At 41.7% G+C, this 12302-nt stretch overlaps 2 protein-coding genes across 5 annotated transcripts in view; one reads left to right on the top strand and one right to left on the bottom strand.

Moving 5' to 3' along the window:
• Positions 1-194: 194 nt before the first annotated feature.
• On the bottom strand, positions 195-11723 carry NUDT6 (nudix hydrolase 6). 3 transcript variants are annotated; one of them, XM_053403471.1, is made up of 5 exons: positions 11471-11723; positions 10632-10835; positions 8514-8569; positions 2832-2886; positions 195-591 (listed from the first exon to the last, which is right to left on the bottom strand). In XM_053403471.1, the coding sequence occupies exons 1-5, from the start codon at positions 11721-11723 to the stop codon at positions 200-202; spliced, it is 960 nt and encodes a 319-aa protein (XP_053259446.1). In that variant the 3' UTR covers positions 195-199. The 3 variants fall into 3 exon arrangements, with proteins under 3 accessions (XP_053259446.1, XP_053259447.1, XP_053259448.1); XM_053403472.1 differs by having other exon boundaries at positions 11615-11723; XM_053403473.1 differs by lacking the exon at positions 10632-10835.
• Positions 11717-12302, top strand: part of SPATA5 (spermatogenesis associated 5) — a 145257-nt gene continuing 144671 nt past the window's right edge. The window contains exon 1 of one of the 2 annotated variants that reach the window (XM_053403465.1): positions 11717-11802. In XM_053403465.1, coding sequence (XP_053259440.1) covers positions 11787-11802 — 16 coding nt within the window. In that variant the 5' untranslated portion in view covers positions 11717-11786. Of the gene's footprint in view, positions 11813-12302 lie in introns of both variants that reach the window. The other variant, XM_053403466.1, reaches the window with a different exon arrangement.

Genomic DNA, 12302 nt, shown 5'->3' with positions numbered 1-12302 from the left:
ATATATTATTTAGGCCATTCAAGATGAAAGGGACTTAAAAAAGTGCATAGCTAGAGAAACATTAGCATTTCAAATGAAATAATATATATTATCCTTTTAGAAGGTAGAAAAGGGAATTTGATTTGGAACAGAATATACGTATATTTTAGTACAAGGGATTTTTTTCCTAAGCCAAAAAACAACAACACTAAATGTATTGCTAACCTGTCATGTTTCTATAATTCTCTGGCAGCTCTCTATGGTACAGCTTATAGAAAAGGCCTGTATACACAGATGGAAATTCTCTCACGGTTAAATCAATTTTATCAAACCCTTCCCTATACCCATAAAGAAGCAATCTAGCAATACTGCTGGTGATTGGAGTAGTGTCTGATGTCTTGGCAAGCTCAGCTAGGTCGATCCACTCACACCTCAGGCACTCCTGTTGGCATAAACTGATTTTGAAAGAGGAAGGCTCCATTCGGCAGATGATGTACATATCTGACTTGCCAAAGGCTCCTGGGTGTCTGTGTTGCTGCCGTATGCTTAGGAGGGACTTGAATTCTGACTTAATGCCAGTCTCCTCGAAAACCTCTCGAACTGCTGTGTTCCCTAAGGAGGAGGAAAAGAAAGAGTTCCTTTTTTAAAAGCATTAACTGTAATTCTCTCCTCTCTCGCTTTGCCATTAGATTTTCAGTTGTGGTAAACATGCATTCAACAGCACCACCCCTCCCTCTGTTAGACTGAGTGAAAAATATATATCTCCCCCCCCCAAAAAAAAACCCCTCTCCACAAAATACTTTGGTTGTAGATATTATAAAAGCACTATTGCAGGTGTTTTAATTTGAAATGCAATGTATATGAAACCACCTTATACCAAACAAAGCAATTGCTGTCAAAGTTTTCTGTGCTTTTTAAAAACTGAGCTACTGCATTTATCATAGGTACAACCTGAATCCTAAAACTGTAGATTTGGAAGGGACCACTAGGAACATCCTAGTCCAGCCCCCCAAAATGCAGGAGTAGTTTGCCCAACGTGAGACTCAAACCCATGACCCTGAGATTTAAGAGTCCCATGCTCTACTGACTGAGCTATCCCAGAGCTTCAAAACACAACCTTGGCCTTAAATATAGGCAGCATTAATAAATTTCTTAATTTCTGATATGTAAAACTTACATTTTGGAAATGTGTTTGTGGCTCTAAAAATAATTTTAAAAAGCCCAGTCCAGCAAATGCATAATTAGGCATTATGAAATTAGGTCTATGTCTTATGTGTAATTATTAATCAGTCTGTGGTTTTAATCATGGGTGATATATAGTATCAATGTCCATAAGTAAACTAAAATAAATGGGTTATACACTTAAAATTATTAGCACATGTGGAAGACAGAGCCACTCCTTCCAAGTAGTATGTAGCCTGTTATTGCAAGAGTTCATTGTGGATTTAAGAGTGATCTAGCAATGGCGTTACTGACATTACAATCATACCTTGGATCCTGGACACCTTGTGACTCAAACATTTTGGCTCCCGAACACCGCAAACCCCAGATGTGGTTGTTCCGGTTTGCAAACGTTCTTTGGAACCTGAACGTCCAACACGGCTTCAGCGGATTCCGATTGGCTGCAGGAAGTTCCTGCAGCCAATCGGAAGCCACGCCTTGGTTTTCTAATGTTTTCAGAAGTCAAAAGGACTTCCTGAACAGATTCCATTTGACAACCAAGGTACGACTGTGTAAGATAATTTATGGCCCTAGAGTTATGTCTCCCATTCAAATGTTCAGGTGGGCTCCCCATTTGTTCAGAGTTTGTTCCCTGTTCTGAGTTTCCTTCATTTGAGGCCAAGGAAGTCGGCAGATATTAAAATGTAAGATTCTAAATTAATTCCCCTAGGCTGCCTCACAGGGGCTGCTTAATTCCCTCTAAAAGATTGGTGATCATGACACTCTTCCCTTCCTACGTATGCTGTTTCCCCTCTCTTTCAAGTCTGGAGATATCTAAGGTTAGCATTAATTCTGCACAAACGTTTTTCCTAGCTGTATTTAGCATGAAACCATTTTAGAAGCTTGGCTGGGTTAGAAGCAGGTTTGCAAACCATGGTTTGGCTTACAAGGCAGCCACATTTATTTTAAAATAATAACATTATAACATTCATATCATTTAACAAAATTTGCAACAGTCTGCCTTGAACATCATCCGATACAAAGGCACCACAAACCTTGAGAAACAACATAGTAAATTTTAAATAGGAGTTACTCCTGCACATAATCCATGCCATATAGCAAAATGTGAGTTGCACAGTACATGCTGATTGTTGATGCGTTAGCAAAATGTTGGCTGACTGCTTTGCTGTGCTACCAAATTGCTATTCTGTCTTTAGTATGTTGATTCATACCATTGTTTTCCACCTTGCAGACAAAGTATATTTTGTGAGATTAACATATCTATTCAGAAATAGGTCCTGTTGAGTTCAGTGGGACTTATTCCCAGGTAAGGGTGTAGCCTAGGTTGGTATGCTCTCTTAACCAAAAAAGCAGTTTCACTGAAATCAACATATGCTTCCAGTGTAACTAAATACTAAGTATGTCATGACTAGATTAGTAAATTAAGAGAGTTTTCACTGAGTTATTCTTTTAGATATAAAATCATGCCGTGCCTTGTGTATATAAATTAAGAAAAATTACTTATTAGGAATAAGGATGCAAACAATTTTGATGTACTATAGGATTTGTCATTTTACCTACTTACAGCCAGAAGTTCCCATTTGCCATCAACAGGTTTCAAAGAAATTGCAGGCCTGACGACTTGGGAGGTGAGGAACCTTATGTAATTACCGAAATAGCCAAGTACTTACCAATATCTTCACCGGGTTCAGACAATCCTCCTGGAAATTTCCATGCATTTCTTGTCTTAACAGGGGAATAAAAACAACCATATGGTTAATCTGTTTCCTTCGACAAGACACCAGAAATAAATTGCTGCCTCTCTTGACTGGTCCTTTCTTTTGTTTTTGCAAATGTGATCACCAAAATACAATTAGGTGTCTACGTGTTTTGCAATATAATAGACATATAGTAGATGTCTATTATATTGCAAGAAAACATACACTGATTTGTCTGATGACTGTTAGATGGTTTATACTTGCAACATTGCTGCTCATTAACAGTTTTTAAAAGCTGCTATAGGTAATTATATTCTATAGCCACAATCCAATGCCGAGTTAGGCAAGTTTAAGCCTATGGCCTTAAGTGTACCTAACTCTCTGTTGGACTGGAGCCTATGTAATCTAATATTTAATCATGTATACTCTACTTCAATGTTTGCAAACATCAGTACATTTTCTAAACAGTGATTGATTGTAGTACTGTTCTATACTGCACTGGCTATGAATTTTACTTTTGTGTCTGTAATAACCAATGTGTATCACATCATTTTTGGTTATGAAGCTGAAAAATAAAGCTGAAGTTCTTGTGTGCCAGCTGATGAATCATGTGCTTGTGTAATTTTTAAAGACCAAAATGGATAAAGGTTTTTTACCAGCATGGTGTGTGATACCTGCTGCTAATGACATTCGTTTCAAAGAAGTACAGGTATGTTGAATGCATTGCTTTGATTTGCACCCCAGGAGTAATACATTACATATTTCTTATTATCTTTCCCATTTTTGTTAGATCAGCTTTAGATTAATGTGTGGTTATGGTGGGGGACGGGGGACGGGACGGGACTGAATGTTTCCTAAAGCAGTAGTATCCTTCTAACTCACTTGGTTGGTGCATAGTAAGAAAAGGAAAACTTTCTGTAGTCAAAAAAATAAAAAATAAAAATAGTCCACTAGCACCTTATAGACCAACTACGTTTGTTCTGGTATGTACATTTTCATTTTTTTCCATTTTTGTATAATACCTAAAAGGTGTTTCGAACTTGGATGCAAAAATGAAAATGTAATTACCAGAACAAACTTAGTCTGTAACAGTGATGGCCAAACTTGTCCCTCCAGCTGTTTTGGGACTACAGCTCTCATCATCCCTAGCTAACGGGACTAGTGGTCAGAGATGATGGGAATTGTATTCCCAAAACAGCTGGAGGGCCAAGTTTGGCCATCACTAGTTTATAAGGTGCTACTGGACAATTTTTACTATTTTTATTTCGACTGCGCCAGACCAACACGGCTACCTACCTGAATCTAGAATTTCTGTAGTCAATTACTTGGATCCAGTGTTTGTTGCATACAGCCCACACTGAAACCAACCACTGCTTAGTTGTGAATGACACGTCCAATTGATTTCAATGGGATCTATGGTAAGTGCAGCTAATTTCCAATGTTTTGTATGCTCTCTCCCTGTCATAGTGATGGCTCCTGCCATGAAGTATGAGCAAGGGTTGGGGGGAGAAGAGCATGCTCAGTTATTTCACTGACACTGTGCATGGGGAGAGATTTCTGCACCACCCTGCCCCTGCTCATTTTCCTCTATTGCAGCAGTACCGCGACTGACAGGGATTCTCTAGGCAAGCAGGAGGAACCTCCAGTTTGCAGGCCAAGCACAGGCTTTCAGACCTCTCTATCTGGCTCTCCCCCACAACAAACACTCTGTGAGGTGAGTGAGGCTGAGAGACTTCAGAGAAGTGTGACTGGCCCAAGGTCACCCAGCAGCTGCATGTGGAGGAGCAGGGAATCGAACCTGGTTCACCAGATTACGAGTCCACCGCTCTTAACCACTACACCACACTGGCTGAGATGAGGGTATGAAAGCAGAGTGCAGAGAGACTCTCCCACCCCTGCTTCACAGCATATTAATGGTTTCTTCACTAATTTACATATAAAACCAATTGGCGGGTAACCTATTTTGTTTCATGGGCCTTTAGACTTTGCTTTTCATGGCTGGGAACTGTTTTGCATTTTAATGCTCTTCAGCCATGACGTCACATGTGCAGCTCTTAACACAGTGCAGGTCACCGTTACACAAATACATAGACTTTGAACTTTCAATACATTTGGCCACACCACTGGAATCTAAAGTGCTGTGAAGTTTCTAAGCACACTGTTTCTGCATCTAAAAGTAGCTGCTGGCAAATTTCAAGCAATTTTTTTTTAAAGGCAGAAAGCCAAATCCTTAACAAGTACAATATGGTTCTTCATAAACTCGCTCTCCCTTGCTTAAAAGTGTGTTTTAAAATGTATTTTTGGAGGAATTGTTATTTCTTGAATCTATTAATATTATATTCTCCATCACCCATCAGATACCCAGAAAAGAGTGTTATTTTTTCCAAATTGGGATGTGTGAATTTTCCTGTGCTGCAAACTTTATAACTGTAGCCAGTTAACAGTTTACAATTTGTGTGCCAAACTTAAGCATTAACCTGGCAATTTGTCAAAACGCAGGCAGTTTTACATTACTTGCTACATTGGAGGATTTGTCCTTGAACTTTTGAATTACAAATGAAACATATAATGCCTGCCTTTCCCTTAATTAAATGTGCTGTATAGCTAGCGTGAGTTGAAAACTAATCGTACAGCTAAGAAGAAGAAAAAGCAATTATTCGACCAAAATATCAGAAGGTAACTGAAAATAAGCAAGACCTTATAGAAAACAAGAGAAATAAATGCTTCCTGGTATATATAATTTGGTTGCTGACTGAGAATTTTTAACTACCCCGGCATTTTTTTAGTATAGGTAATAAATGGTTTTAAGATATGGTATAAAATTATTAAGCGTTTTATATTTCAATTTATTATTTCTATGCCATTCTTAACGTATCTTTCATCAGCTATACTTGCCACTGAATTCAAGATACATAGCTGGATCCTCAAACTGTTATGGAGGTTTAATTCACCAAGTTATTGATTCATATCTACCTTAGATTTGTAGTGAGTGGAGGCAATTATCGTGTGATGGATATTCAGTGGCTGCCTTCCAGTTCCACATTACAGAAACCACCACGACCACAACTAACACTTGTGCTTTGGCAGGTTCAGCTATGAGGCCAAGCAGCGAAGTGTATATGTGCAGTTTAAATAATCTGGCGAGTCCCATGAATAGTGGTCTTTTCTGGTTATCAGCTCAGATGCGTAATTTATTGCTGTGCTGGGGCTATAAATGCATCATGATGTCGCAGACAAAACACGCCTCTGTTTGAAAAAGAACCCACAGTGGTCACAGTATAACATGGGGATAAGTGGGTTTAAACCCCATGATTGACAATCCCAAAGGGCCAGGGTGCCTAACACTGCTGAATCATGGCTGGTGCTGGTACCGGGTTTGATGGAGCCTTAGACAAGATACCCTCGCTTGGGTAGGGCCCCCTCAAAGCTTACTGGGAGGTGGGAAGGTGGCAGTGCTGAAAGCATCATGCTTTTGCACTTTGGTCCCACGCTATAAAGAGAAGTATGGGGTGAGGCATCCACAGCCACTATTATCTACCCAATGCCCAACACTCCTTTGCTCCACCTCCGATGTGTGTGTTGGGGCGACAATCAGAAACTTTTGGGGTAAGAGAAGCAGTGGTAAATGTAGCTGTCTGGCCCAGAACCTTTATTTATAGTGCCAGGCCATACAAGCATGTGATGGGCCCTTCTGGGGCCCTAGTATTTGCCCCACCTGATCATGGCTATTGGCTTTACCTGGTTTCAACTACAACTATCCCGGTTGCATAGCAGAAAATCCTCTTGGCTATGGTGCTGGCAGTTGTGATTGCAATGTCAGTCCAATCCTTTTCCTCTCAGGCCCCATTTTCCTAGCAAAGGGGTGGTTCAGCCACTGCTATCCACCGTCTGGTGCCTTCTCTGCATGACTAATGTGAGTACGTCATCAAACGACCTCATGATGGGTGGGTATCTCTTGATGTTTGAGCGTGGGTTACAATGACTACGTTACATTGGCTTCAGCCCCAGGATAACCCAACACAGTAATATTGTAGGGGCTATAAGATTGATAAGATGTCAGTATACCTGAAGGAGCGTCTCCACCTCCATCGTTCAGTCTGGACACTGAGGTCCAGCGCTGAGGGCCTTCTGGCGATTCCCTCACTGCAAGAAGTGAGGTTACAGGGAACCAGGCAGAGGGCCTTCTCGGTCGTGGTGCCCGACTTGTGGAACGCCCTCCCATCAGATGTCAAAGAAATAAACAACTATCTTATGTTTAGAAGACATCTGAAGGCAGCCCTGTTTAGGAAAGTTTTTAATGACTGATGTTTTATAATTTTTTTACGTGTTGTAAGCTGCCCAGAGTGGCTGGGGAAACCCAGCCAGATGGGTGGGGTATAAATAATAAATTATTATTATTATTATTATTATTATTATTATTATTATTAGTTAAATCTCATTCAAGTCCGTAGGTCTAAATTAGATTCAACACATGTATGCCAATGCAATTGACTCATGCATTGTAGCTTTAAGTCATGTGCAATTCAACATGGCTTACTGCTTACGGAGTGAATTGTACAGACTAGAGTTACTCTGCCAGTTTTGGCTGCCTTGCTGTCTCTGCTAAAACTTTTAATAAATTCTCTTCAAGCAAATTACAGCAGACGCCCAGTAGCTTATTTTTAAAACCTCAAATGTAGCTTGCTTTTTTTCCCCAAATACCAAGAGAAATTAGGCTGCTCCTTGCAGCTTAATGGTTTAAATTTTTCTTCAGTTTCCATCCTAGATTCTACCAAACCCATCTTCTCCCTGTAATTCTGTCTGTAACATCCCGTAAAGGCTATGAAAAATTTAAAGGCACAAACAAGATATGTTCAACTTGATCCAATGCATTATTACTCAGAAGTGTTCCACTGTGGTGGTCAATGGGACACTGGGGAGTGAGAATACACAACACTTCACTTTTAATGTACACTTGCTGATTATCTCTTAATTTAACAAATGGCTGAATTTCAACCCACCAAATAAAGAGTGTGTGAAGGCTCCACAAACTGAAAAAACAAAACCCACTCAAGCCTTAAGTGCAAACAAAAGACTATGAAGATAACATCAATGACTTAAAAGGAAAAGCAAAAGCAAAATGCCAGCATCAAAATCCAGTAAAACTCACAGTGAGCTTTTGTACAGATTGTTTAGGAACTTCCAGAACTGAATTACCATAGCCTTTCTAAATATAGTTAGCTCATGAAAAAGTATTACTTCAGACCATTGCTATCCCAACTAATCATTGACAAAAACAATGATCACAGAGATGATCTACACTCAAAAGTATTGGCCTTTGTCATTTTGTCACTACAGATGGAAGTGAATACAGTTAACTTTTAACCATTACATGATATAAAAGACAAACAGGCTTGTTAATACAATTCACTACATTCAAGTCAAAGGGCTGGATCTTGATATAGGCCAGAGGAAGAAATTCTGGTGGCGGCACTGTTCTGTGAAATGCTGTGGAAGACTTAGCACAGACATTGAGCAAGGACATATCTTGAGATGGTGTGCAAGGTCTTATGCACAAGACCGTGCAATGCACAGATCTTGTGTCAAAACCTTCCAGCAAGCGGAAGTATGTCTCCAGCACCAAATTATTTATTCTAGATAATGTGAAAGACTTACTTTATTCCTGTCCTGTACGACCAATATTTTCCCAGTGTGGACATCTAATACAGCACCTGTTGGAGAAAGAATATTTTCTGTATCCTTTGATTTTTAATGAAGAACCAATGATCAAATGTTATATTCAAAGCAATGGATGTCCTTTAAGGGGAGAGGGGGGAATTAAGGATGATTCTTTAGAGAAAAAATACCATTGGAAATGCCATCTCTCATGACGAGACCAATATAGCGATCACTTTCCCAAATCTGAAACAAGTGGCTCAGATGTTTCTTAGTTATGAGGCTGATGATCCACAACCCTGTCAAAATGTGCCTTCGTGTGCCTGATCTTTCCACTCTGCATCAGTTTTGCCCTCTGTCTCTCTGCCCACCCTACCCAAAATTTAAAGCCTCTTAATGGACAGGCAGTGGCTTCTGAATGCATGCTTAGCCACTGACTTCTGTGGGCTGCCTGCCTGTTCCATTTTAATCCTGCATTTTTGAAGGACAATGAGATTACATTTATGAAGGCATATATACTCCAAAGCAAAAGTATTTCCATATGCACGCTTAATAAACTAATCACACTTTTATGTGTGGGAGGAATGGTTTATAAATGAAACAGCAACCCTGATGTAACATTCTGAAAGGACATTCCTTAGGAAATTAGTCATAAGACTTCCAGCCTATGCCATACAATGATATGACTTTGTCCTTCTGGTACATGGTTGGCAGTGTTCTAGTTGGTGTGGAATCTTATTTAGGATGCAAAAGCAAAAGCTCAGATTGATTTGGAAGTTACCTGCTAAGAATGTGCTTGGCTTTTGTGTTACAAAAGGAGTCTCAGATTTCTATGACACTTAAGTGTGAATGAGCAATCTGGCCAGCAAATTTTGCACCGGCAGAAGTTTCTGAACTGTCTTCAGCGGCAGCCCTACATATAACACGTTGCAGTAACCTAGAGGTTACCAGAGCATATTGAAAGCATAATACTATTTTAACAACATAGTGAAGTATATTACTCAGCGGACATTTTACTTTGGTTTCAATCATAATGTCCTTTTTACTTTTGTGTTATAAAAAAGAGTGTGTGAAAAATAATAACCATACAATATGTTATTATTAAAACCTTCCTGTGCATTGAGTTACTGCAGAAATAGGCAGGAAGTAGTGTTTGTTTGAAATGTAAGTGCTTTAGGGCAAAGCTAACTACCATTATATTTCAAAAATCGCTGAGGACAACAGGGTTTCCTTAAGAAACTGAGATTGGCATGCATACCCTGACAGTGCTTTCAGCATTATATTTTTACTTGACAAAGGCAGGCTCTTACAATTGTCTGGAGATGGAAATAGCCTGCAGGAGTGAGGTACTGATACAAAAAATGTTCATTTGTGGTGGTTCTAGGTAAGGAGAGGTAGGGTGTGGAGAGGCCAGATAACAGGCAGGCAGTGACTATGCCATGTGCCAGGCCCTTGTCCAACCTGGGAAATAGTGCTTGTCCTTTCAGCTACCTCTCAGGTCTGTGGCGGCTGCTGCTGTTGAATGCCAGGTGGGCTTTGAATAAGACCTCCCTCAGTCATGATCTGATTGTGGATGAGGAGGCTGATCTGGTCTGTATCACTGAGACCTGGGTGGGTGAGCCATGTTTTAATTACTGTACAGTCATACCTTGGTTTTTCGAACAGTTTAGTTCTCGAAAGTTTTGGCTCCCGAATGTCGCCAACCCGAACAGTCCCGAACAGTGACTGTTCTGGTTTTTAAACTATTATTGGAAGCCGAATGTCCAATGGGCTTCTGATTGGCTGCAGGAGGTTCCTGCAGCCAATCAGAATCTGCCAATTGGTTTTTGAATGTTTTGAAAGCCGAACAGATTCCGTTCGACTTCCAAGGTACAACTGTATTGTTTTTCCCATAAGCTTGAAAACATGCTCAAACATGCCCTTAAAAACAAATCAAAAAGTATTTTTTGTCTTTGCTGCCCTCTACCGATTTAGCTATGCTACAATCCTAAACCAACTTTTTGTGGTCTGGAAAATTTTTGTGATTTGAGGCGGGATCCACAACTCTGGTTATTATTAGCCACTGTTAGCACCAACACAGACAATAATACACAATGTTTCTCTCTCTCTGAAGCTCACCTGCAACTCCTACTTGATGAGTAGCATAGTGGGGTAACCTGCTGTGTCCTTCTGCTAGCCAAAGGGTGAGTGTGGCACAGTCCGATTCTGCATGGTGGAAGGCAAAGCCTTGCTCTGCAGCTACAGCTATAAATCTGCTTTGTAGAATAGGAACATGCAGCCAGACTGCTACGTAGCCTTCTGTTCTCCATTGCCTGATAGAATCTGGGAGGAGAGAAGCACAGCAGAATATACTGATGTCTATGCTGGCCAGGTGGGGCTCGCTAGCTCTTGGAGGCTTGGAACAAGTGATGGTCACATGCCTCATCAAGCCCTCTATACCATGTCCATATACTGTATAAGGGGTAGCTATGGTTGCTTCAGGGATAAAAGAAATATGTGCACAAGCTAAAATGAATTATCCTTTTGAATGATCCCCTGTATCTGAAAGCTAAAGGCTGGCATTAATCACACTGGCTGTATTTGTACAGAGATACAAAAAACAGGCAATTTGGCTGCAAGATAAAGTTGCTTTTCTCCTTCCTTTGTTGTGCAAGAAAACTAAATATGGATTCAATTAATTCCATTCCGACTGGGCAAGAAGCCAGGATATGAAGCTATGATTCGGATGAAACAAGGCATGGGGCGATTCTAAATCCTATATCGGCAAATCCAGGTTGCATCATCGTTATATTTGACTGCACAGTGTTGCGCAACCAACAAGCTGATCGCCCACCGGGAAAGAAGTGCTGGGAAAACGCAGACTAAATGAGCGAGCTTTGGTCTGCCAGGCAGCTGCTCGAGCGCCAACCCTGCAAAGAAGCGCCAGTCTCCCCAGAGGCTCAGCAAACTGCACTTGCCCTGCAGGCACCTCCGGAAGGTTTCTGGCTCCAGGCTCTCCGGCGAGCGCAGCTGGGAGAGGCGCACGCTCAGCCCGCCAAACTTATCCCGCAGCGGCTGCAGCCCGACCTCGGACAAGCCAGAGGCGATGGCGGCGGCGTCACCTCGAAGGCGGCCACTCGAGCAAACGCGGCGCGGAGGACGAGGCTGCAAGAGCCGGCAAGCCAAGGGCAAGAGCCGTCGGCCCCGCGCCGTCCACCCGGCCCCTAACATGGCGGCAGCTCCGGCGACAGCAACAAGCGCACGCCTCAGAGATAGGAAACGGGGGAAAGGCTAATGGTGCAGACTTCCGGTAGTCATGGGTAAAGCTTTGCTCACGTCCTCCGTTAAAGCGAAGGAGGAGCGGTTCGCTTTGCCTCGCGGCTTCTCTGCAGTTAAAAAGAGAGCGAGAGCGAGAACTTCCGAGTTAGGCACAGAATTGCGCTTCACGACAGCTATCAGTTTAACGCTACGCGTGTTTGACTTTAAAGTGAAGTTTAACGGGACTTGCTTTCTAGTTCGTTGATCGCTGGCTGAAAACAACAGCGGCGCTTTAAATTAAAGTGAAAACCCAAATTCAGTTGGAGGCCGCAAGTGTTGGCCACAGCTGCGGCGTGGGAGCCTTACCTTCCTCTTAGGGGACTTGGCTCAAAAGCCGGGTCTCTTTAGTCCCAAAGCAGTTCCGAATGACAATTCCGGCATGCCATCGAACTCGGTTGACCAAGCGGTCAGAGTTGCAGCGATAGAGGGACAACCTCTTCGCTCGTAGAAAAAAGCTCAAAGCACTTTGGGCGCCCCAGGCGTCGGCGAGGG

This window comes from Podarcis raffonei, chromosome 9, assembly GCF_027172205.1.
Source record: "Podarcis raffonei isolate rPodRaf1 chromosome 9, rPodRaf1.pri, whole genome shotgun sequence".
In the NCBI taxonomy this organism is placed as follows: Eukaryota; Metazoa; Chordata; class Lepidosauria; order Squamata; family Lacertidae; genus Podarcis; species Podarcis raffonei.
The sequence above is the reverse complement of the archived record's forward strand: the minus strand, read 5'-3'. Positions and strand labels throughout refer to the sequence as shown.